General features: G+C 41.7%; 1 protein-coding gene across 6 annotated transcripts in view; it reads left to right on the top strand.

The window, feature by feature from the left end:
• SALL2 (spalt like transcription factor 2) overlaps window positions 1-27438 on the top strand; it is a 673107-nt gene that overhangs the window by 437534 nt on the left and 208135 nt on the right. Inside the window, exon 1 of one of the 6 annotated variants that reach the window (XM_085650595.1) lies at window positions 6995-7086. The exons of the other annotated variants lie outside the window; for them this stretch is intronic. Coding sequence (XP_085506721.1) covers window positions 7029-7086 — 58 coding nt within the window. The 5' untranslated portion in view covers window positions 6995-7028. Of the gene's footprint in view, window positions 1-6994; window positions 7087-27438 lie in introns of those variants that run through there. 6 annotated transcript variants of the gene reach the window in all.

Below are 27438 nucleotides of genomic sequence, written 5' to 3'. Positions count from 1 at the left end.
ATCTGCAGCTCATATACCTCGAACGGAAAATGCTACTTACCAGTATGCATCTGTTCTTGGCATGTAGAGCTGCAGAGTTGTACACGCCCACCTGCCTCCCTGGATACCTCTCTCTGTTCCAGTATTATCTTATTTAGATACATCACTCATGGACATCTTTCTACTTCTTACTACTCCATCTAACCCTAAGTGGCAAAAACAATCTAACGATGGAGCCGATGCCCATGCGCATTGTCCACCGAAGGAGGAGTCACCGGTCTCATGACTGCAGCACTTCTTCGAAGACAAAAACAACATGCAGACATCCGAGCCCAACACCAGATGGCGATCTATGCATAGTGTGCAACTCTGCAGCTCTACATGCCAAGAACAGATGCATACTGGTAAGTAGCATTTTCCATCCTGTAAAGGGCTCTACACTCACCCAAAGCACCAGACTGAATCAGGTACCACCTCCTAATCCGGTGACAGCCACCGATAAAGCTACCGCCGCGCACCACAGAGGTAGTGTTGAAGTACTGGGTATTTTAGACCCAGCGGTGCAGGGGCACACACCCTATGACTTCTGGGTTCACCCTGTTCCAGACCTACAGAAACACAGAGTCTTCTGGGTGAAGTCAAAGATTCATTTATTGGCTGCAGACCAATTACAGGTATCCTAGAAGTACAACAGCGTGTATGTTCTCAGGAGACTGCTGAAAATCATAGAAACGGACTTCATCTTAAATACACTTTTCCCTGCCTCAAGCATACATTCCTAGGTTTTATGATACGGCAATATACAAGTGTACATTACAAAGAAAAGGCAGAGTCATGATGACCATCCCACATTCCAGTTCGGCCAGCCCACAATGATTTACACAGTAAGGTTCAGATCCCACATCGGATGTCAATAGACCCCCCAATAAACATGAGCATCTCCTGTTTTGGGAAACAAGTCGTAAAGCAGGAACAAGCAGGTGTGAAAGAGATTAGCCGGAGGATTGTGTAGAATGAAAGGGTTTTATGATGGGTCAAGCCCTGATGCTAATCACAGGTGGACGGAGGAAGGGGAGCTCGTGAGACCGGTTTGACCTGGGGCAGCAGAGCCAGCTGCCCAGGTCACAGAGAAGTCAGAGGAGAAGCCCATGTACTGTGAGGCCCGTATTTACTCCATTATAGCCTATGTGAGGGCAATGACAAGATGGCCACTGCTTCCAAAATGGAACCCGCGTAGTGAAGCAGAATAGCGTGTACACAGTGCATTCATAGCTAGAACGATATATAAAGCACTTGTACATACCGCATTTACCATTTGCGGTTTGCTAATACCAAGATAGACAGGGGTAGGGCCCTGTTCCCTACGCGGTAACAAAGATTAAAGTACGACAGTGTGAATAGTGATCTTTGTAACCTGTTTTTTTTAACATTTTAGATATACGATCGAAGTTGGCCTACCCGCTTTGGGGTGACTTTATATCAAAGTTCGATTTAATGTGCTTCCAAGAAACCTGGGCTAAGGACATAAGACATATTAATGGATTCAGAACTTTCCATACTGCAGCTGTTGCAGTGGCCCATGGGAGGGCAAAGGGTGGGTTGTCTACTAATGTATCCAATATTGTGAACGTGAGAAAAATAGAGATGAAAATTTAGATATATATTACCAACTAACTATATTTCACATTGATAAGAAGCACTGCATTGCCCTGATAAATTTCTATAATAACGTGCCTTCTGAACAGATCGGGACAGTTGTGAAGAAATTAGGAAATAACTTGAAAACTATTCATAGCAAAAGTTCAAAAGACATGTTCATAATTTTGGAGGGGACTTTAAATCTGCCCTATGCCCTAAAAATGGAAGAGAAACATGTGGGTTTATAAACGAGGATGGGAATAGCTCCACGCATTTCCCACATGCTAAATTTGGGGAATTGCTTAATGAAGTAATGTTTGGTTTTGATCTGCGGTTCGCCAATGAGCTATGTGCATCACCTGTCCCCCTAAGGTACACTTTTAATGGAAGAGGACGTTTTACGACTATAGTAAACATATTGGTGTCAAATTGCCACTCGAAGTTAAATCATTTACTACTCATAACATCATCTTGAGTGACCACTTTCCACTGAGCGTTTCTTTCACATTGCTGAAAAGACAGTTAGGTTCCGGGGACTTGCACATGTTCCACATAATCTGTTAATAGAGTAAATGACAATTCCTTATGATGGTCGATTGTGGATCCCCTAGAAACTTTAAAACATGTGGTAATAAAGTGTAAATCTGCTTTCACAGCCTGTTTGGATGAAACAACCACGCAAGCTAATGTTCTGACTGCCTTTCAGCACATTTCAGGGGCAACAAAAGAGGTTCTATTCGTGCAGAAGAGAAAATTGGGTAGGAAAAAACAAGGGTGGTTTGACACCAAATGCACACAGGCCTATGCCAAATTAAAACACAAAATACATAAAACACCAAGAAACCCAACTAATATTAGACAGGCCAGAGGGGTTTATAAACGTTCACTTAAGGAGCGTAGAGCATCATTGAGAAAGATTATTTGATTGATTGCATAGTTAGCCCTTCACGATGCCTCCCTATCCAAAGATAGCTCGGCTTTTTGGAAAGCCGTAAAAAATCCATTCCTGGTCTCTGGAGACACTCCAACTATTGAAATAGCAATCGCAGAAGAGTAATGGGTCGAGCGCTTCACCAAGATATATGATAGTGCTGTGTGCATTGATCATCCAGATACTCAATTCCCAGGAGACAGTGTACTGGCACCTTTGGCATACTCTACTGATCTCCAGTTCACCCTGGAAGAAGTCAATCGTGCCATTATGGCAAGCATGAGAGGTAAGGCCTCAGGGCCTGATAGGGTCCCCGTTGATTTATATAGATCTAATGTGATTTTATGGGAGTCGCAGTTAACACAGGTAATCAATGCAAGCTGTTCCTCCCTTTTTATAAAAAGCTGGTCTGAATCCATCCTAGTTCCTATTTTTAAAAAAGGGGATCGCCAGGAGCCCGGCTGCTAAATGCCAATATCTTTACTAGACTCCTTGGTAAAAGTAGTTGGTCGCATTAGTCTTGAAAGACTGCAGGACTGGGCAGAGGACAATAAGGTTATCTCTGATCTACAGTTTGGCTTCCGGGAGGGTCTAGGAACAGTAGAACAAAGCCTAGATTTGAAAATTATTATAGGGAAGTATACCCGTGCTAAGCAGGGCAGGTTGTTCCTAGCATTTATAGATCTTACAGCACCCTTTGACTGTGTTAGACACGATAAGCTTCAGAGGATTCTCGAGGACCTAGGAGTGGAAGATGCAATTATTTATCTTTTAAGACAATTATAATGCGACACAAATGTGAGTGTGCGGTATGATGCCAGTGGTGAAGGCACTTATCCATTCCCAATAAAGAGAGGGGTAGAGCAAGACTGTGTGTTAGCCCCCTTTTTATTTAATCTTTATATAAATGGATTGGGCAAAGCTCTTGTGAATCATTTCCAAGATCTCTCACAAGTTCGTGGACGGCCCATACACGCTCTTTTGTATGCGGATGACGCGATCTGGATGTCGCGTACCCAAATGGGATTGCAAAGGGTAATTAATAGTTTTTCATTTTTTATGCACAACCTGGATCTTAGGATTAATACATCAAAAACCTTTGTTATGAGATGTGGTATTGGTAGTCAAAAGTGCAGAGATATGTATATCGATAAGCAGAAGGTTAAGTTTATAAAAAGATTCTCATATCTGGGCATTCTCATTTACCAAAACGGCTCCTGGACCCAGGCGGTGCAAGCCAAAAAATGGATAATTATGAAAGCCATAGCTGCCCTCGCTAATTTCTCACGAAAACTGGGTAGGAGGCTGCTGATGGAGCTTTTACAGATTTATAAGGCCAAGTGTGTTTCCACGGTGATGTATGGAGCTGGGGTCTGGGGCCATGTCAATTTGCACTCAATACAGGTAGTGGAAAATGTGTTTTTAAGATACATATTGGCAATCCCGAACAGCACATCTTCATACGCTTGCCATTCTGAATTGGGTGTGTCATATATTGCAGATCTGATAAAAATGGAACCCATTCTATTATGGCATAGGATATGGTCATCAACTAAAATTACACTTAACCAGGATATTTTTAATGATAGCTTGAAACTGGAAGGGGTATTGACTATCCCATGGCTGAGGTATGTTCGGGACTTCATGTGTGATCTGGGCCATCCAGAGTTTTACACTAAGCTCAGTACCATGACCACCATATTGTTATATTCCATATAGGTATCCTATATAGGCGCAGGTTACTTTGCAACCTTTTACCTATATCATTCCCTACATTACATACATATCGGTTCACAGGGAATTACCTTTTACCTAGATACGTCACTGCATTTAGAACGCTGGTTTTTCCCTAATACAAATCTCATACATTATGCATGAGGCTTCTTGGAAGCACAGCAGGATTAACAGCAGGACTGACATCTCCTGTATAATATCTCTGTATAAAGTTCAGGCCCAACGTCATCCTTTAGGCCGACACAGTAACACAGCAAGGTAGGACCCCTGGGGAGACCTATGGGTATATATAGATCATGTCTTGCTTAGAAAGACAGAGGAGACCGTGACTTCCCGGCTGACACACTGACCAGAGACGCTGAGTTTCCTGCATGCAGATGATCCATCTACCAGTAGTCTAACATCTCTCACAGGGTGTCCAACTCGAGACCAGGACGGGGTACCACCTTCTCTAATTCTCAGGTTATGAGGTTGACTAACACCTACATAGATGCTAGGTACATTTAGGTACATCTAGTTAGAGAGGCATTGTAGGAGTATGCACTTTTTATCATGTGTTTTATGTATATGTATATATATTCATGATTTCTGCAAGATGGTAGAACTATACCATCCCTTTACTTTTGCAGTATTGCTAATCCTATATCTCTGCTACTGTCAAATGGTTGTTGCAGCTCATCTATTCTACACTAGAATAACAACTGTTCAATAAAACCTTATTGACAAACTCCCAGTATGTTTATTCTGTGTCTCTCTGAGAGACACTGAGTACGCACGAGTGACTGAGCGAAAGGTAGTATATTGTTTCCACGATCCTGGGGGATCAGGGTTGTCATGTTCTGAGGTTGCCAAGAACTATTCTCTCCCTGATAAGAGGAGACTATTGGCACTGTGAGTTAGCTGATACAGATGGTCTAACGTTTCCGGTGGGGGTGCACAGAATCAATCTGCCACCAAACCCACAGTTTATGTTATCCAAAACACGCAGATCCTGTATCGGTAATATAGGAACTACACGACAATATCAAGAAAAGTTTAACAAAAAGAAGGTCTCATTTTTACTTGAATCACTAAAGTTATCTGCAGGAATAACAAAGCCTACCGTACTCTCTAATTAAAGGATTTTAACAACTTTTAGCATCCAACCTTATCTTAAAATTGTTTCTGATGGTTATGATAGATTATTATTGACCAGATTCAGACTAGGGATTCTACATAGACTAACAAGCTTCCCAAGAATGAATGACTGGTCAAGAGACATGCACTTGTGATGATCATTCAGAACAGTCAACACTTCATATTGGGGAACCACCTTTACAACGCAACTTTTACAACGCTATGCTATTACAACGCATTTTTTACAACGCAAAAACTTTTACAACGCATGCTTTTACAACGCGTGCCATTATATGGTAAGTACTGTTACAACGCATATACCTTTACAACGCATTATGTGAAAATGCCTTTACAACGCATTCATTTACAATGCATGGCTTTACAACGCAAGATGTTATATGGTAAGTACTTTTACAACGCATATACTATTACAACGCATTTTTTTTTCTTTGTGTTTCCATTTAAAAAAATATTTATCTTGTTTAATTATTTTTAAAAAAGCATTTGTAATTTGACAAAAGTTATTTGTTTTTCAAAATATTAATACTAGAGTATTTTGTCTAGTAGAAATGTTTGGATGGATAGTAGTTAAATTAATACTTGAGTATTTTAATTATTTATAATAAAGCAATATTAATTTTTAAAAAGTGAGTAGTTAATTAAAATATTAAGACTTGAGTATTTTGTCTAGTAGTAATGTTTGGTTGGATAGCAGTTAAATTAATACTTGAGTATTTTAATATTTATACTTGGCCATTTAGTTTAGTAGGAATGTTTTGTTGGATAGTTAAAAAACTAAAAGATTTTTAAAATATTAAAAGTTGATACTTAATAATTACCAAATTTAAGAGTTGAGTATTTTTCTACATTGAATGTGTTTTTAAAAAAAAATAATGGAGTATTTAATATTATAATTTAAATAAATATGAGTGAGTACCTAATTTAAAATACTAGAGTATTTTTATCACATATGAAAAGACTAGAGTATTTATAAGTACAAAAGACAGTGCCCTTTTTTAAAGTAATGGAAGAGTATTTTTGGTTTAATTATTATAAAAATAATATAATTTTATTTTTAAAATAAAAAAAAATAATATAAAAATTAAAAGAGTAATATATTTACAAATTTATCATTAATAAAGTTTTAAAATTAGAAAAAACATTTATAACTTACTTTTTGTAATAAATTCCCACGCTTTTCCATTGTAGTCTATGAGCGTCTTTGTCCTTCATTTATTTTGGCAGCCTTAGAATATACAACCCGCGGAACAAGAAAAGAAGGTACAGAAAGTGAAGTAAGAGAAAGTTTTGAAGGGAAAAGACAATAGAGTCAAGGTAAGGAACATATTTAGTTAATTTACATTTATTTAATTACAATATTGGTGTTTACAAAAATTAATTTAAAATAATGACAGTAAACAATTTTTGATTTCACATTTTTATTTGTTTTAAAAATCATGAAAAAAATAAGCATATTTTTCATAAATTTTTCAAAGTAAGTTTGATTTTTATTACGAAATATATATATTTTATTTACAGATATTAACATTTATTTACAGTAGAATTTAAAAAAGTAGTCCGCCATAAATTGAGATGCACGCGATGACGTAAGAACGTGAGCGTCGACGTAATGCGCCATTTTGCAGAGCATCGGAGGAGGAAGCAGCAGGAAGCTGATCTGCGTCCAGGTAGGAAATGTTTTCAGTTGATATTATAGATTAAACATTTAAAAGGGATACATATATAGTAAGGAAAGAATAAGGGGAGGTTGCTGGAAAACTAATAGATGTCTTAAATGTTGTTAAACATGTCCACATTAATGTCATTAATACATGACTATGTCGGGTCGCTTAAAGTAAGTTAGTTATTTAAAAAAAGTATGTAACTCTTACAAAATTAAAAGTTACTGTTCAGACAGTTGATTTTTTTATTTACGAAGTAAAATACGTACTGTCGATCTTCATTTCTAAGTTCAAAAATTGTGCGTACTTGTAAATTTTGTAAATGAAAAATTGAAATACAAATGATGATTCAGCTGCAAAGTGCATTTCGGAATATGGTTTGATTTGTATATTATACATCTGTTTGAAATTTGGTGTTTGATTTTGACGGGATTTAAATTGGATTTTTTCGGTAATTTGAAAAATGGAGTTCCGATAATGAAAAGTGGTTCAAATTCGATGGAACAGTTAATTTGTACTAATTGGTTTATTTTGGTGGAAATGAAGATTTGTATTAAATAAAAAAAAAAACCCGACTTGTTTGTTTGAAAAAAATTTTAGAAAAAAAAAATTTGTATGCCAATTGAATTTTAAAAATTACTATAATTTAAAGCAAAGCAGGAAAGTAAGTACATTCATTGTTTTAAAAAGAAAGAATGTTAGATAGATTTTCCAGGTAGTCTATAGCCACACACAACGAAAACTGTTGCAGAATTGCCAATAGTCTCTCAGACATTTCCCTTGTTTTGACTGTTACTCGTGGGTTTAGACTACCTGCGAGTGTTTGTGCTATTCTCATTTCTTGGAAACTTTGCTCCTTCTTCAAAGTTTCCAAAAATGAGTAGAAGTTAGGATGTGGTTTTCCAATTGTATGATTGAAGGAGTTATGCCACCCCTCAATGGCATTGTTTGTTTTGGCCTCTCCCTCTAAACAACTCGTGTAGCAGTTCCACCACTCCACATGGAATCGTGGCTTCCTCCTGCGACCCGATCTGCTTAGGTGTCCAATCCATGTGTCCTCAAAATAATTTAGAATGGGTGCCAATTTATCCTCGTTACTCGTATAATAAACAGATTCTATAATTGCAGTGTAGTACTCGTCCACACTATCGGGAGGAACAAAACAAAGTGCAGTTAATTTTTTAAGTTCAAACTGTAGTTTGCTATCCCGAGAATATTCTGCAACTAGGGATGTTTTCTGTAGTTTACGCCAAAATGCCTGCGAAAAATGGAAGAAACATCCCTGAATTTGGGTATCCGTGTACGTTTTAGTGATCACATTGATCATGCTCAATTCGAAATCAATAATTATTTTTCGAGGACTTGCAGATGTTTTGCTTTTAATCACTGATAAAAGTTCAGTGTATGTTGCAGAAGTCTTATCAGGTAGCAAACTATACACTAAGGGAATTACACTATTGTTAATTTTAGCATGTATAGTGTAAATTTGAGTGAAAGGATGGGGTGTACTTTTAAACGTCCCATCCATCATCCAAATTTCACTACTTTCTAACTTAGCAAGGTTACGTGGGGTACTAAAAATTAGAATACGTTTCTGAGGGTTTTCGTTGTCATGCAGAAGGAAAGGTTCATCAGAAAAAGAAATAGAAAGATCATGAGGAATTCTAATGTCAGAGAATGTATGTGGTGTAGACAATTGAATATTACTTGCCTGCTTTTGTCTCTGAATAATTCTTCTCAAATTGGGTATTATAGGCATGTTACTAGCAACATGACTGGGGACATGCTGTGCAACCTCCCTTAAAATTGATCCTGTAGAATCATTGGAGGTGCTTGCAATTGCTTTCATCTCATTTATTGTCTCTCTGATTTCTACATCCATTGCAGAGGCAGAGTGGTTATGTTCAGTGGTTTTCACAACCAAATTATCAACAGTAACCGCTCTGCCACTGCAATGGGTAGTGTAGTATTGCACGCACCTCCAATGATTTCTAGTTAAACTTATTCTTTCCTTACTATATATGTATCCACCATGGTTTAACAAATTTTTGCCCTTCCTGGATTTAAGGTAGTTGGCTGCTCCAAGGCTAGACATTATCTGAAAAAAGGAGAAAAGTTAAAAAAATTAGCATGATATAATTTACGATTTTTTTACAACATAACTTTTACTCTATCCATTATTTTGCCTACTGATGCACCTTCATGGAGTAAAAATAGTAAATTGTTACCCCTACACTATCCAACACTTTCCCTACTGATGCACCTTCCTGGAGTTAGAATAGGAAATTGATACCCCTACACTATCCAACACTTTCCCTAGTGATGCACCTTCCTGGAGTTAGAATAGTAAATAGATACCCCTACACTATCCAACACTTTCCCTACTGCTGCACCTTCCTGGAGTTAGAATAGTAAATTGATACCCCTACACTATCCAACACTTTCCCTACTGATTCACCTTCCTGGAGTTAGAATAGTAAATTGATACCCCTACACTATCCAACACTTTCCCTACTGATGCACCTTCCTGGAGTTAGAATAGTAAATTGATACCCCTACACTATCCAACACTTTCCCTACTGCTGCACCTTCCTGGAGTTAGAATAGTAAATTGATACCCCTACACTATCCAACATTTTCCCTACTGATGCACCTTCCTGGAGTTAGAATAGTAAATTGATACCCCTACACTATCCAACACTTTCCCTACTGATGCACCTTCCTGGAGTTAGAATAGTAAATTGATACCCCTACACTATCCAACATTTTCCCTGCTGATGCACCTTCCTGGAGTTAGAATAGTAAATCGATACCCCTACACTATCCAACACTTTCCCTACTGCTGCACCTTCCTGGAGTTAGAATAGTAAATTGATACCCCTACACTATCCAACACTTTCCCTACTGCAGTACCTTCCTGGAGTTAGAATAGTCAATTGATACCCCTACACTATCCAACACTTTCCCTACTGATGCACCTTCCTGGAGTTAGAATAGTAAATTGATACCCCTACACTATCCAACACTTTCCCTACTGATGCACCTTCCTGGAGTTAGAATAGTAAATTGATACCCCTACACTATCCAACACTTTCCCTACTGATGCACCTTCCTGGAGTTAGAATAGTCAATTGATACCCCTACACTATCCAACACTTTCCCTACTGATGCACCTTCCTGGAGTTAGAATAGTAAATTGATACCCCTACACTATCCAACACTTTCCCTACTGATGCACCTTCCTGGAGTTAGAATAGTAAATTGATACCCCTACACTATCCAACACTTTCCCTACTGATGCACCTTCCTGGAGTTAGAATAGTAAATTGATACCCCTACACTATCAAACACTTTCCCTACTGATGCACCTTCCTGGAGTTAGAATAGTAAATTGATACCCCTACACTATCCAACACTTTCCCTACTGATGCACCTTCCTGGAGTTAGAATAGTAAATTGATACCCCTACACTATCCAACACTTTCCCTACTGATGCACCTTCCTGGAGTTAGAATAGTAAATTGATACCCCTACACTATCCAACACTTTCCCTACTGCTGCACCTTCCTGGAGTTAGAATAGTAAATTGATACCCCTACACTATCCAACACTTTCCCTACTGATGCACCTTCCTGGAGTTAGAATAGTAAATTGATACCCCTACACTATCCAACATTTTCCCTACTGATGCACCTTCCTGGAGTAAGAATAGTAAATTGATACCCCTACACTATCCAACACTTTCCCTACTGATGCACCTTCCTGGAGTTAGAATAGTAAATTGATACCCCTACACTATCCAACACTTTCCCTACTGAAGCACCTTCCTGGAGTTAGAATAGTAAATTGATACCCCTACACTATCCAACACTTTCCCTACTGCTGCACCTTCCTGGAGTTAGAATAGTAAATTGATACCCCTACACTATCCAACACTTTCCCTACTGATTCACCTTCCTGGAGTTAGAATAGTAAATTGATACCCCTACACTATCCAACACTTTCCCTACTGCTGCACCTTCCTGGATTTTGAATAGTTAATTGTTACCTCTAAAGCATGGTACATTTAAAAATCTGCTGCACCTTACAATGTTGCTTGAAATTACCTTTTTCTTTTGAAATTGCTTTTCTTGCTGACTCTTGTTCAGTGGTATTGGTGTGTAGGCTTGTGTAGACACTTACAAGGTGATTTGTTGTGGAATCGATAAATAAATGTCTGGAAAAGTGAAAAAAGAAAAAAATTTGGAAACAGAACGATGTTGAGAAATGTGTTTTTTAAAAATTTCCTTTAAAAATCGCACATGTGATATAAGTTGCAGCACATAACAATTTCCGTAATGCTAAACCATCCTTTAGACATGAAATATAATTCTGAAATGGGGAAATGTAATCATAACTGCATTGATTTTTTTTTGAAAACTTTAGCAATGTGATAGTTAGTGTAGTATTTTTAAGGTTAAGAATTCGTGCTGAAAATAAATACCTTGTTTCGTAGAACTCGCTTTTCTGGATGAGGTGGCTGAAGATGATTTCCTTTGTTGGCTCAAGATTTTAGTTGTGATTTAAAGTTGTTTTCTTTGGGAAAAAAAAAAGAGGAAAAAAAAAAAATTAACGGTGGTTACAAATGTTGAAACTGAGTATCTTTAAAATTATACTGACATACAATATAACTAGTACTACATGACACTGTCCTAATCAATGCACCTTACTGCTGTAGAAATAGAGATATGTATCCCTACACTACACAGAAATATCCCTAATGTTGCTCCTTCCTAGAGTAGAAATAGTATATTGTTTCTCTAAACTATCCATTAGTTTTCAAATTAGGTCCGTTAGAGGAGGAATAATTGCAAAAGGAAGGATTAATAATGTATAGTACTAAAAAAATGGAAAAGGTTACATACCTTTTCCAGTGGTTTTTTTGTTATCGTCCCTTTAACCTTATGCTTGTAGGAGGTTGAAATTTTTTGGGGGAAAAGATGTTCACTGGTGGAAAAAAAAAAAAAATAATTGTTCCTTTGTCAACGTTGGTTAGAAAAAAAAAAAAAAAAAACACTTTGGTAATATGAAAAAGGAGTATGAGTAACAATTGGTGAGAGTAAACATACTACACATTTGATGCATTTTTCAACTAAAACATAACAGGTAATTTCGAAACTATTACTAAATTAGTAAAATGCAGAACATTCATGGACTTAGAATACAAATATTTGCCCTAGTAATATGAAACGCTGTTGCAGATGTGGTAACTAACTGAAGTCTTATTAGAAATTGTTACTCCAGCATCATGGTAATTTTTCGTTTATTATGTGGTGAGATTGAGTAATAAAAAAAAAACACCTTTGCCAAACATGACTTTAGAAAATTTTTAAAAATAAATTTTACAAGTAAAACCATTATACATAAATAACATTTACCTGAACAATTGAGTTTGACAATCGTTAACGTGGTGAGGATGCCAAAATAGGTGCAGCTAATGAGGAATGTCAAAATCTTCCGATTTTCTGGTTGTGGAAAATAAAAAACTTGTTTTAATTTTGAGTTTAATTTTGTTGATAATATATTGAAACATTACATTTGTAAAGTTTTTATTATTAATTAAAATTATATTTTTGGTGGGTTATGAAAATATATTTTTCTAAAAACTAACGTTTAGAAATATATTAATAACTTACTAGTAGTTGTTCTGCTGTTATGCTTTCACGAGTGAATTCTGTGCTCTCTCTGAGGAGGTCGCAGTGCAGGTGACAGAGGGTCAGCTTATTACGTCTGCTCTCTCTGCTAGTTGATAATCAACTGAGTGCAAAATGGTGTCTCCCTTGTATTTATAAGTTTTACTCTGTGTCACTATTAATTTTTTAAAAAACTGCGTTCGATGTGTTTTTTTTAATGCTTTGTTTTACTGTGGAAAATGATAATTTACAAAATGCTTTTTAACAAATATTGTTTTCATTCATTTGCTCCGTTTTGGCATCCATTTTGGAACATGTCTTTTGGTATTGTTTACATAGAAACTGTGGTAGGACAAGTTTTACAAGTGAGATGGGTAAAATGGCGCCTATGTGTATGTGTGTTATGTTTCAGTTGGTTTACTTACTTTGCGATCTAATCATGTTAAAAATGTGTTTGTTCTGTTATTTATAGTTTCGTTATTTTTTAAAAGCTTAGTAATGTGTGAAAACGGATTTTTTGGGGAATTTTGAGTATTAATTTTAATACTCGAGTATTAATTTTAATACCCGAGTATTAATTTGGTAATGCGTTTCAGACGATTTACGTACAGTTCTTCTCCACGTTTTAATACACTTCCCCACCCTAAAACCCCTAATTTCCCTGCATCCCGTGCCAGATTTTATTGTACTTTTAATTAAAAAAAAAAAATATCGCGTTGTAATGGTATGCGTTGTAATATACTTCGTTGTAACAGCTGTTTTCAGTATTTATATAGGTTTGGCGTTGTAAGAGAATTCGTTGTAAAGTAATGCGTTGTAGTAGTACTAGCGTTGTAAAAAATGCGTTGTAAAGGTATGCGTTGTAATAGCATGCGTTGTAACGTCATACATCCCTTCATATTGTTTTATGTTGCAAATTTTATGATGTGCTAAGGAAAAATTGATTTTACAAATGTTAAAATTCACTGGGTCTTAGACAATGTCGTCCTGCTTTTATATCATTGCAGCTTTTAGAAAATGAACACGTAGTATGGAGATTATCAATGTTTTTAAAAAGTGCACTTAAATGTAGGAAAACTATCACAATATGAATGCTTAACTTATTTCGAAAAATATGATAGAAATGAATTTATGTCTCAGATGAGATCGGTAGAGGACCCAAATAATTTTTATATATGATGTCTTTTATTTTTTCCTTTGTAATGTTTTGTGTTTTTATGATTCTCTAAACAAAAATTGAATAAAGCTTTGTTGATTGATTGATTGATAGGTACTCTGCTAGCCAGGCCCTGTTGCATGTACTCTGATGTCTAAAACAAGTAGTAATTAGCCAGTCTCCTAGTATAAGATACAAAGTGTATCCAGGACCTGTAAATCAAATGTCCCTAACGGACTGCATCTCCCACTATGCCAACCAATACAGTGACAGTGCAAACGTGTTTCCTGGCCAACCATTGTAGTCTGGCTACACAGTTTTAAAACTGCAAATTCGACATATCACAATAACACAGTTCAACAGGCCTAAACCTTCCTTTTAAATATGAATAAATCATATGTAAGTAGGCCTTGCAGCCCATAAGGCAGGGTGGATTGTATTTAAAAGTAGTACATTTAAAAATTCAATGTAAAACATATCCTTACAGTCAATAGGCCCCCAAGTGCTATTTTTCCTCTAGCAGTGTTGGATGTTCCATAGGAAATGATTCGGATACAATATTAAATGTAATATTAATAATGTTTTGTTCAACTAGGAAACACCTATAAATGTAATATTTGGACGTATAAAAATATTAATTACAAGCTCAATTCAATGGTTAAGTCAGATTTGAAACACATATTCTGGAAAATGTAATCTTAGAAAGTTACTTTTTTCCTGCCTAAAGCCTCAGAAGGCCCACTTGCAAAAGTGCCAACTGTCACTGAGGAGTGGAATAGCTATCTTAATGAGGTGTGAACTCTCTCCCAGAGCTGAGACAAGGGTCTTGGGTGTGGGGAGGCATTCTCTTCCTTCAGTAGGATGACCATCTGAGCAGTGCCCTGGAGCTTGATTAACTTCAACGAGGCCTATCCTGCCACAGGCAAATATTAGCTGACACTTGGAAGGGCCCTTCTTTGTGGTTTGAAGTGACCACAGAGGAGGGGTTGCTCATTTTCCTGGCTACACATTTCAGATGGATACACAGGCTCTATGCTAAAGGGGAGACGGTTTTCACCATTTTGGATTTAGGCAGAGTGGGCCACTGTGGATTGCTTGCAAAAGGGCACACATGAATTGCTGAAAAAGTGGGTAGGGCTACCCCTAGGAACAAATTTGTATAAAACAGAAGTGCTGGGGCTCTTGTCAGGAGGCAGCTTCGACCAGCCCATTTCTCCCATTAACTCTGCCTGACACAGAACCAACAAACCTTACAAGTGGGAAGGAGATGTGGCATATTGGCCAGAGCTGCCAACTTCGGAGCTGGGGAACCAGATTCAAGTCTTGGCTCAACATCCTGTGATTCTGGGTGACACACTTAATCTCCCCGTATTGTTATGTCCTTTAGGATAGCCCTCTCATGTATACCCCATTTTACATACATTGTCCCATCCACACAACAATAACGATTCTAAACAGGTGACCTTTTACCTAGTAGCTTGCTCCTGTCTCTTCGACACCAGGCTCTCGGTACTCTATTATAATTCCCGTACCTGACGTATATAAACATGTCCTCGGGCACGCCATAATTATTTGGTATAAGGGTCACCACTTTTTTCATCCTTGGCCAATAGCCAGCTGTGCATGATCGCATTTGTTTGGAAAAATCATTCATAATTGTTTCCAAAACATTTATCGTTGTTTTAAAAACATATTGATTCTAGAAAAAACCCTGGAGTGACCACTCTAGTATAAAAGACCCTTATTCCCCCCTACAAATCAGAGGAGAAATCCTTCCAAGCTAACACGGGGTCCTGTATGCTGAATCTTCGACACGCAGCGGTCTGACATCCCTTGCGGGGTGTTATCCTTGACGCAGAGACGGGGTCCTTCCTTATTAACTATCAGGTGAGGGGGATGGTGCTTTCCTAGGGGATTCTTGGCTACATACATGTATATACATGCTACACATACATACCCAGGCTAGGTACATTTAGGAAAAATTCTTAGGGTGCACATTTTAGGAATATGCAAGTGCTACTGTTTTTAGGTCTCGCCTGACCCAGCGCATGCGCTGGTCTGGCGAGACATTTTGTGAGTGCTTAAAAAAAATGCTACCGCCGGCCTAGAACTACAGTGCATGTGCGCGGGCGCACGCTTACGAGCAGAGGCTTTCCTCCTCATGCTCATTAAGCGCATCGCTCGCTGCGCTTGATCGCCAACGCGATCACTTTCACTTTCGCGGCCATCTGCCTCCCAGCGCGATCACTGCTGCACACGCAGAGCGCGTCCTCGCTAATACGATCACTTCCGCTTTCACGGCCGCGCGGCCGTTACTTGTACAGCCGCGCGGCCAATGCTTGTTGAATCTTTTCCCTTCTCTTCCTGAGAGTCTAAATGAGGTGATTTATGGTAGTTATCCGTCTTTAGGGTCATCCATCAACTTTTAAGCAATCAAAGCAGCAGCTGTGTGCTTTGAATGCACGCAGAGTTAAAGGAGCAGCCTCCTGTTTTTTTGGGGGGGGATGGCCAGGGTAAATTGTGTATCCTGTGAGGAGGCGAACAAAATTGTAAAGTAAACATTTCCTTTGCATTTTTGACCTGCTTAGTAAAATGCCCTCGGGAGGGCACTCAGAGGCCTGTAAGACGATCTGTGCGGTGCCACATTTCAGAGAAATAAATCTCGGTTAAGGTTAATAGTCTGTGTGGCTAACAAACGCGGCGTGGTGAAGTTCTCTGCTGGTGGGCGCTTGCTTTCTGCACACACTCATTTAAACAGGAGACTTGAGTCGGTGCCTGCAAACATTTCTATTAAGCACTCTTCTCGGTGGATAAAGACAGACACAAACACATTTTCTTCAGAAACTGTTCTGTGTTAGTAAGACAATTACCAAACAGTGCATTTTCTTTCAAGAATAAAAAACATGAAAGACACAACGTGCACGAGAAGTCAAAGTATCTCGCCTTCTTCATCCTAGTGGCTTTGCAGGCAGGTTTGTCTAAAGGCTTCTTGGTCATACCACCTTTAACTGTTCGGGAGATATTAAAAAAAAATGCCTTTTAGCAAATCTACATGAAGTAAGGCTTCAGGTACATATATTTAGTTGTCAAACATGATCTGGAAACCGAGAAAAGTGGACTACTGGTCAAGTCCTGCCCTCAAACTCCATAACATTGGGTTCTAATCCCTTTTTTTCTATTTAGAAAAAAAACACGATTCTCGGCAAACTACCTTATTTTCCTATCCATCAGATTGTAAATGTGTATTTTTGTACCTAGCCTAGTACTGTTCCTAAATCCATCGGTTTTTGCTCACTATGCCACTCCAGTTTGAACCCAGCCATATGCAAATCAGTCTTGACCCTGTGCCTCATGGGAACAGTCACCCCGAGTGGGAAGGGTATGCCCAGACATGGGTCCCGTGCTCTCCATGCCACTGTAATCAAGCTATTGTGGCTGAAGAGGGGTGAAACCCCGAAACCGGACCTAGGATGCTTGCTTCCAGTCCAGGGAGGACAAGGCTTGGCAGTTCGGGCTGGACTGTTTCCATGAGGCACAGGGTTAAGACCGATTTGCATGTGGCTGGGTTCAAACTGGAATGCAAGGTGAGCAAAAAAACGATGGATTTAGGCCCAGATCTCAGTACAGGGGTGAATGTATGACATTGTTCTGCATTCTGTCCTTCAACTGTTGTTTTTGCATTTGTCACCCAGAGTGGGAAGGGTATGCCCAGACGTGGGTCTCATGCTCTCCATTCCACTGGAATCAAGCTATCCTGGCTGAAGAGGGGTGAAACCCCAAAACCGGTCCTAGGATGCTTGTTTACAGTCCAGGTAGGACCTGGCTTGGCAGTTCGGGCTGGACAGTTCCCATGAGGCTCAGGGTCAAGACTGATTTGCATATGGCTGGGTTCAAACTGGTATGGCATGGTGAGCAATAAAACGATGGATTTAGGCCCAGATCTCTGTACTTGGGTGAATATATGACATTGTTCTGCATTCTGTACATCAACATTTGTTTTTGCATTTGTCACCCCGAGTGGGAAGGTTATGCCCAGACGTGGGTCTCATGCTCTCCATTCCACTGGAATCAAGCTATCCTGGCTGAAGAGGGGTGAAACCCCAAAACCGGTCCTAGGATGCTTGTTTACAGTCCAGGGAGGACCTGGCTTGGCAGTTCGGGCTGGACTGTTCGTAACTACTTCCTAGTTTCTATACTCCTATGTCAACTCTCCGAAACATCATATCGTTCTGTGTCTAAGGGCCTCATGTAGGTAGCGAAATACCGGTCGGTAACGGCCGATTTTCGGTAAATATGCCGTTACCGACCGGTATTCAGACAAGTGAGATGTAGGAGTCCAAAAACCACTTTTCGGTAAATATGAGGCGGTAAATACCGATTCATAGTTACCGAATTCTAAAATACCGATTCATATTTACCGAATACATAATTAACGAATCGGTAAATATGAAGTGGTAAATATGAAGTGGTAAAAATTTAAAATGACATGTAGGAGCAGTCGGTAATTAAGAAATCCAGGAAAATCGGTAAATAAGAGTCGGTAATTAACACGGATTGAAAGCAGGTGGTAACCATCAACAATGCACATAAGCAATCCCAAAATGCAACAGCGTGGACAACATGGCCGCCATGTACGTCATTGCAAGGCGCCTACGTCTACAGGCAGCAGGACTGAGGGTGTGGCGACGGGAGGAACAAATCTACAGACAGCGCATCACACTATTACAGCTGACTGATGCAGAGATACATGAGAGGTACAGGCTACACCCCGAAACCATCATGGACCTGATAAGGGACCTGCACCCACTCCTGGACCAGCCAACAAGAAGGGCGCACGCCATACCACCACATGTGCAGGTGCTCTGCAGCCTACATCTACTGGCATCCGGCAGTTATCAGGTGGTGATAGCTGCGGTGGGTGGTGTATCCCAGAGTTGCCTGTCCCGTTTCTTCAGGAAGTTCCTGGATGCCATGATGCAGAGAATGCACCACTACATAAGCTTCCCAAACACACAGGCTGCACTGCAGAAAACAAAAACAGACTTTTATCACATGGCACAGTTCCCCCATGTCATCGGCTGTATTGATGGTACACACATCCCAATCTGTCCACCAGCTGATACAGAGCACATCTACAGGAACAGGAAGTCCACCCACTCCATCAATGTGCAGGTGATCTGTGATGCAGGGAACATCATCACAGATATTGTTGCAAAGTTTCCTGGGAGCACCCACGACTCTTACATCTTCCAGAATAGTGGGATCTACACATGACTGAGTGCCGGCGAATTCGGAGAGGGATACCTGCTGGGTAAGTAACAGTGACGCCCCTTGCAACCTGCAAATCAGAGTGTATAGAGGCATGTAACTGATGGTTCCCTTTTACTCATCCAGGCGACAGTGCATATGCATGCCGTTCATTCATCCTCACTCCCTACCTACACCCAGCAACCCAGAGTGAGGGACGATACAACGTGGCCCACAAAACAACACGCAATGTGGTGGAGCGCACGTTTGGACTACTGAAGAGCAGGTTCCGCTGCCTCCACAAGAGCGGAGGCGCACGCCAGTACAAACCCATCACCTGCTGCAAGATTATTGCCACTTGTGCAATGCTGCACAACCTTGCCACGAAAAAAGGTACAGATGTGGAACTAACATATTTTGAGGACAACGAGGATGAGTCAGGCCAGCCAGAGGGCAGCGCAGCTAGAGTGCCAACTGCAATCGATGGGAGAGAGAGACGGGCAGAGATCACATGCAACTATTTCTGAGTAAGTGAGGGGACACAGCGAGTTGTGAGAAGTCATGACGTAGTTTAATGTGGCACCACGCCATGAACACATGAACAGGCCAATCTGGCAATATACCATCTATACAAGGAGTATGTCCAGGGTTACGTCACCCAATGGGAAGTGGCTAAGCAGGGCCACATCAATGTTTGCGCATACGCGCTGCAGTGGTGGATTGCACGGCCTGTGCATCCTCACTAGAGCCAACCCCAAGCCGCCTGCTGCTCCTGCGTGCTTCGGGGACGGGGGGTGTGATGCTGCTGCTGGTGTCGATGCTCTCCGCAGCATCCCCTGCAGCAGTTGTCGACGCCTGACTAGTCAATAGCACCCCTAGTGCACTTGTCACCTGCACCATCCCCCGAGACAGGTCGCTGCAGCACTGTGTTAGGCCCTCCTGCATCGTCACAGAGCGCCGGCAAAGTAGGGAAGTCGCAGTTGCCAGACGGTTGAGTGCCCTGCTGGTAGTGTCCCTTCTCTGGCGTTCCCGGCGCCGTGCTTCGATGTCAGCATCTAATTTGCTGCACAACTGCTGGATTGACTGGGACATGTCCCGAATGCCCGCAGCCATGCCGCCAATGTTTGTGTCCATGTTGACTAAGCTTGTCTTCATCACCCGCATGTGCCTCTGGACTGACATAACTGCCTTTGATTGCAGGCGCTGTTGCTTCAACATTTGGCCCTCGAGCCCCAAGAAGACACCATGGCCGTCAGTGGGTGCTGGTGGACTCTGGACACGCGACCTGCGGCGCCCTCTTGCTCCCGTCTGTGCTGCCTGTGAGGTGTGGGGCACAGTGGGATGGCTCCCTTCCTGGTGCCCGGTGCGGTCTTCTGGGCCCATGCTGTCGTCTGACGAGGTGTCGAAGGCTCGTAGCCTGGCTGCTGGACGCCTCCTCATTCTCACACCTGCAAGCGGAGATGTGGCCGGTGATTCGAACATGAGTGGCGATGCTGGCTGTGGTTGTGGTGATGCTGGCTCTCGGTGAGGTGATGCTGGCTCTGTGTGCGGCGAGGCTGGCTGTGTTGGTGGTGCGGCTGCCAGTGGGCCTGCTCCCTGGTCTGAACTCGTGCTGGCTAGAGGTGATTTTTGTGGCCGGTGTGCCGTCTCCCCTGCAGCATGCCCTGTACTGCATGATGTCACATCTGTGGACAGAAAAACAACATTGGCTCAGTGTCCCCGAAGGGCTGCATTGCAAGCGTCCCAATAAATCATTTCACATTCCAATCTGTCCTCTGTCTCCTTGTGCCTCGAGTGCGTGACATGCCTTGTTGCCCTGTGACATTTACGTCATGGTTAGTGTTGCCCTGACTACATCTCCCGGAATGCATTGCCTGTCTGCACTGACACGTGTGGACTGCAGTGTGATTCTCGTTTCACAATGGGGGATGTGGGATAGGGGTAGGGGAGGCTACATTGCTGTGCTTTCGTCTTACCTTGGTGTGTTGCGGCTCTGGCAGAGCTGTCGGCGTCCCCAAGACCCACGACGCTCTCTTGCTCGATTGTGGCCGCCACCAGCTCCTCCAGTTCGGTGAGGGCAGGTGCCCTGTTGGTTCCACCTCCGGTCTGGCTGGCCTCCTTCTGGATGTCGCCCATCTTCCTCTTGGTCACAATCCTCAGGTCATACCAGCGCTTTTTGAGGACCTCAATGTCCCTGTGGGTCACTCCCACAGCATTGACCTGCGCCTGGATGGCCAGCCATATGTTGCGCTTTTCGGCCTCAGGCACTTGCAGGGATTGCCTCCCAAACAGCTTCTGGTGCTGCTTCACCACCTCCTCCACCAGCACCTGGAGTTCCTTGGGGCTGAATTTGAGCTTCCTCCTCCTTTCCCCTCCGTCTTTCTGTGTTCTCTGGCTGGACATGCTGTTCGTTTCCCGCTCGCACATGCAACTGCTCCCTGCCTCTCCTCTGCACTCCAAGCCTCTCCAGGGTCGGCTAATTATGTACACCTGCCTGGGTGTGGCCACGTCGGCTAATTGTGTACACCTGCCTGGGTGTGGGCAGTTCCTGGTTGGGTGGGCTGTCGTTGCACTGGATTAGCTGTTTCGTCAAGTCATGTGATGTTATTTACCGAATCCGTACATACCGATTCGGTATTTTCCGATTCGGTAGATACCACCTCGGTATTTTCCGAATCGGTAGATACCACCTCGGTATTTTCCGATTCGGTAATTATCACCTCTGTATTTACCGAATCGGTGAATTCCGATTCGTATTTACCGAATGTTACCGAATCGGTAACTGTTACCGAATTTTTACCTACATATAACTTACCGATTCTAATTTACCGATTCGGTACGGCTCGGTATTTAAGAACCGGTAAAATTTATTTACCTACATGAGGCCCTAAGTACCTAATGTTTAGGGCGTTCCTCCTCCAGTGAAGATGTTCTCTGACAGGATTGCTGCTAAATTATGTCAAATAACACAATAGGGGGTTTCTAAAGACACAAGCGAAGAATACCTTGATATTGATCTTTGCAAGTTAAATAAAACAATCATTACATTGAAGTGACCAATAGAATTTAGATTACACATAAATGACAGTAGATGTTATTTAGACTGTCTAGTGAGCTCTCGTTTGGTCTCATTCACTAATCACAATCGTTGTGTAGATAAGATGTGAATGTGGTAAAAGCAGAACTCTGGGTGCATAACTTGTGTTACCTCCACTTGCAATATCTGAATTATGATCAATCTTTAGGAGCATCATGTGTTTTAAAGTGTGGCAATTTTGCCCTTATCGAAGATATGGAAGGTAAGAGATGTCTTCGCACAGAAAATGCATTTCCATGCAAAAAAAGTTTTTAAAAAAAAAAAGAAGAAAAAAGTGTGGGAAATTTCCTGTTTCCATTGCAGTGAGAAGATTCTTTACACGTAAGACTATAACATACAGGCATACTCCAACGATGTGTGTGAGTACCATACATGTCCATGCAGTAGTTCTGAAATTTGCGACCGGTGCACACATTTGTTCAGGGCTCGCTGATTTGGGTCCACACCTATTATACTCCAAGGTAGGAAGTTTACTACACAACCACAGGCTTACCAGTTTTTTGTGAATCTGGCCCGGTCTAGCTCACACAACAAGCATTTAGATGTTAGCATTTGAAAAGGAAAGTACTAAAGTATTGAATATAGCCGGCAATAAAGTAACAAAAAGTGCCAAGTGTGATTTATTCTCACTTATCTTACACTCCACCATGTGCACTGAGAAACTGTTAAACTTTTTGCTTCACTTAAGTTTCTGCCGCAGTCCTAATACTACTTGGTGGCCCCCCAGCAATCAATACAATACCGTTTTCAAAAAGACACCGCCATGACACCTAAGAGCCACTTTATTTACCGTCAACTCGTTTCCAAGCATCATTTATTTCAGTTTGATGTACAGCGTGCAAATGGGGAAAACAGTGTAATGAACTCACACTAGAAAAATTTACCTGGCTAATTCTGCACACACACACACTGCAGTGTATTTTAACATGCTGTGCGGTAGAGTTCTAATACTATCATTTTCACAGTTCTGTTTTGCAAACAAATGATATTGAGAAGTGATTTATTGATTGATTGATTAAATGTATTAAGCACTGACTACCCATGGCTTTCTTGGTGCAGATCTAAGTAACTAATACATAGAGTTGCATTCTAAAGTGTTTCTTAAATTCCTCAAAAAGTGCTGGGAAGAGAGTTCTAGACGGTAGGACCTAGATGGAAAAATTATCTTCCACCATTTGACTTAAGTATTGTTTAAACATCTCTCCATTTTGTTTTTTTTCACAGTGATTTCTAAACCCAATAATACTGGGGTTTTTAACAAAAAATCCTAAACGTTTTGCCAAACAGCATATTTAAGTGGAGGAGTCCTACTTTTATGCTACAGGACTTTAGGAAGGATGTATGGTGTGGTTCAGTGCTCCCCTAAGTGGCAACATCATTGCTCAGGTGCTTGTGTTTCTTTTTGGTGTGGGCAGACTCCCAAGAATTCATAGTCCTAATTAGTTTCTACTCCCCAACTTTGGTACACCCACAGTGCTAAATTTGTAAAAATATATGAATACAATTAAAAAAAGTGCAGGCCACAAAAATATTCTTAAGAGCCCAGCCATGCTGCTGGTGTTGCTGTATACCAGGGCTGTCTAGTCTTCATTTCACCTCTTCCTGTTTCTTCAGCTTCCCTCCACCATCTGTCGCTTTGTTCTTTCTTCACTGTTCCCTCCTTTCCTTATCTGTCACTATTTTCCCGTCTTTTACTTACTGTGTCTGGTGGACCAACAAACACAAGGCCATTACAAGCCCATGAAAATGTTCTATGTCGCTATTAGTGTGGAATCCCTAATATTAAAAGTAAACATTTCCAATTGAGTTTTTCAGTCAGTCAGACCGAGATTTCAAGTTTCTCGTAAAATTACTACCCTGTTATGATGGCAGGTAAGCACTGGAATATTTGTCTTCTTTGGCCTAAATGAATGGCCTTAGTAGTTGCTGAGCCGATGTCACTACCACTCTCACATCTTTAGAAAAGTGAGAGGACCAGAAAACAACTTATCAAAGTCAGGAGTTAAATGGATGCTTTCTCCTCCACAAAGCCTTTTTTTACTGTCTCAAAGAAGCGTACTTATCTCAAATGCTCTTTGCCCTCGATTATTCCATCTTTGCCCCTACAATTCTCCGTAGCGGTGATCACTGGACTCTTGAACACACATCACCACAGTGCGAATGCACTCGCTGAGGAATGCTTGCTTTCGTAAATAGGTAGCTGCAGCTGATGTTGTATTAACAGAGAATCCCCGTGGAATACCAAGTAAAAGAGTAAAAATCACATAAATGAATAAAAACCAACATAAACTCGGCAATAAAAAAAATGTATCATCAATCCAGTCATAACAGAATTGACCGGAGTTCGTGTCGGAGGCGTTGCATTGAACAACTACTGCTATTGGATCACACTTATAAGGTGCCACCACATTATAAACAAGCATTGGCATAGCCAATAGGTCTCGCCTTTGGGACCTTATAAGTGTTTAGCCATGCAACAGTTGATGTTGTTGCAGTAAGGATATTGTGCTGCATAACTAAATACTTATAAGGTCCCAAAGGCAAGACCTATTGGCTCTCTACCCCTCTCTCTACCTCTCTCTCTCTACCTCTCTCTCTCTACCTCTCTCTCTCTCTACCTCTCTCTCTACCTCTCTCTACCTCTCTCTACCTCTCTCTCTACCTCTCTCTCTACCTCTCTACCCTCCTCTCTCTACCCCCCTCTCTCTACCCCCCTCTCTCTACCTACCTCTCTCTACCCACCTCTCTCTACCCACCTCTCTCTACCCACCTCTCTCTACACACCTCTCTCTACACACCTCTTTCTCTCTCTCTACACACCTCTCTCTCTCTCTCTCTACACAACTCTCTCTCTCTCTATACACACCTCTCTCTCTACCTCTAAGTGGCAGCCGGAGCCTGATAGCACTGCTTGTCCTTTAAAAGAAAACAAGCATTGGCATAGCCAATAGGTCTCGCCTTTGGGAACTTATAAGTGATTAACCATGCAACAGTTAATGTTGTTGCACCAAGGGTATTGTGCTGCATAACTAAATACTTATAAGGTCCCAAAAGCGAGACCTATTGGCTATGCCAATGCTTGTTATCTGAGCTGCTTATGTTCATCTTATTAGCACTATGATAGAAATGTATCTACTATTCATTATATTGGTACTTGCAATCTCTTTTGTATGATTTTGTCTCCTGATTGTCGCAGCACATATGGTTTACACCAGATTGTCGCTAGACCAATAAATACTTATTGAAACATCCTAATCGTCAACCTGTGTATTTTCTGAGAGTAAGCGAGCACGAGTATCTGAGCGGAATGTACTGTACTGTTCTCCACGATCACTGAGGAAGCAGGGTTGTCATGTTCAGTGGTTGCCTGAAGCTACCTACGCCACTGAACGATACAAGGGGGTGGTAGTAGGGGTGGTAGTAGCACTGTAGAGCTAGCTGGCCTAATGGCTGACATATCATGTAGGGGTGTCTGGAAGTGGTTGGGACACCAAGCCCTCAGGTTAGGTCACCCAAAACACGCAGGTCCTGGGTATTCCTAGGAACTGCACGACATGGCGCAGCCAACGTTAGATTGGTTCTTATATAAACAGTGAAAATCTTAGTAGTTCAGTCGTGCTTTCTCAGAAAGCCCTACTCACACTTTTCAGAAACGTCTGAAGTGGGAAGGGAGATCCACCTCAGCAGAGAAGATATACTCAGTGTATTGGTGTCAAGAATTCCTGTCATACAAGGGAAACACGCCCTTATGTAAACAGGAGAGCTGTTACATAACTCAAGGGAAACACGCCCTAATGTAAACAGGAGAGCTGTTACATAACTCAAGGGAAACACGCCCTTATGTAAACAGGAGAGCTGTTACATAACTCAAGGGAAACACGCCCTTATGTAAACAGGAGAGCTGTTACATAACTCAAGGAAAACACGCCCTATAAAGGGAGGAACCGGGAGGTACAAGGCTGTCGGATATTGTGTTTACACCGACGTACCTGCTTCGTGAAGAGCAGTGTTCCGGAGTGGTGCTCCAGTAAGGCAAGAACGGAGGTAGGTCGAGTCGTTACTCCCTGGGCCGTGTCTTGCCCCATCGTCACCTGTGAAGGACCCGGAAGCTCTACCGGTCAACCATTGAGCTTCGCTTTTTGACTCGGCTGAGTCCAAGCGCAGTGGCGCTTTTGCTGGTTGGAGTCGTAACTCCCAGCCCGACCAGATACACAGGGACTGCCAGCTGTAACGCACACCAGGAGGTGTTTGCCGCGTTACAGACTCGGAAGTCCACAGGATCGATCGAGCGGCTGCTCTCGGTTCAGTCTTCTTGCTTGTGATTGGGGTATCGGTGACGCATCACCAGGAGGTGACTCCGCGTCCCGGTGCAGTCTGAGGAAGAGGTTGAGCGGCTGCTCCCTTCAGGTAGAGACCCCGGCTGGGTGTTTCCCTGACTCCTCGATTCTCCCCAACACTCTTCGTGCCCCTCACAGCCTACCGATTGGCATTGTCGGCCATTTCATTTGTGCCCTCTGTTGGCATACGCCGGGATCGGCGTATATGCAGAGGACGGTTAGGACCATCCGTGCTGTGGGCTGGTAACGTACTTAGCCTGGAGGATTCCAGTGACTATAACTTTTGTTTGTTCTTTGTATTTTATTTGCCTTCATTAAAAGAACTAACCCTTCACAAGTGGTTGCGTCCTCATTGTCGTGTCTGTTAAACGATCCTGAGACGTTCAGGGCGTTACAAAATATCCGACCTTAATAACACTAACTGTCTCCCGGTCGATAACAGACATGGCAACACTTGATGATGTGCTGGCTGCTTTAGCGGCCATGCAAGTTGAAGTGGCTACCTCTAGGCAAGAAACAGCCGATGTAAAAGCCAGACTGGATGCTATCCAATTGGACCCGCTCACGCCCAGCACCTCCCTCACGAACCAGACCCCTGCGGTAGTAGTGGAAATGCCGGTAGCCATCCCCTTGGCAACACCAGAGAGGTACAGTGGGGATCCTAACACAGTGCAGGTATTCCTCACACAAGTGGCGCTACATTTATCGTGCAAATCAAAGGCGTTCCCCACGAGTCAGGCTCGTGTGGCTTTCCTTATATCCTATTTGGCTGGAAACGCGGCACAATGGGCCGTACCTCTGGTGAGCAGGGACGACCCCCTCTTATGTGATTGGGGTGCTTTTCGCGAG

This window comes from Triturus cristatus, chromosome 1_1, assembly GCF_964204655.1.
Source record: "Triturus cristatus chromosome 1_1, aTriCri1.1, whole genome shotgun sequence".
Taxonomy (NCBI): domain Eukaryota; kingdom Metazoa; phylum Chordata; class Amphibia; order Caudata; family Salamandridae; genus Triturus; species Triturus cristatus.
The sequence above is the reverse complement of the archived record's forward strand: the minus strand, read 5'-3'. Positions and strand labels throughout refer to the sequence as shown.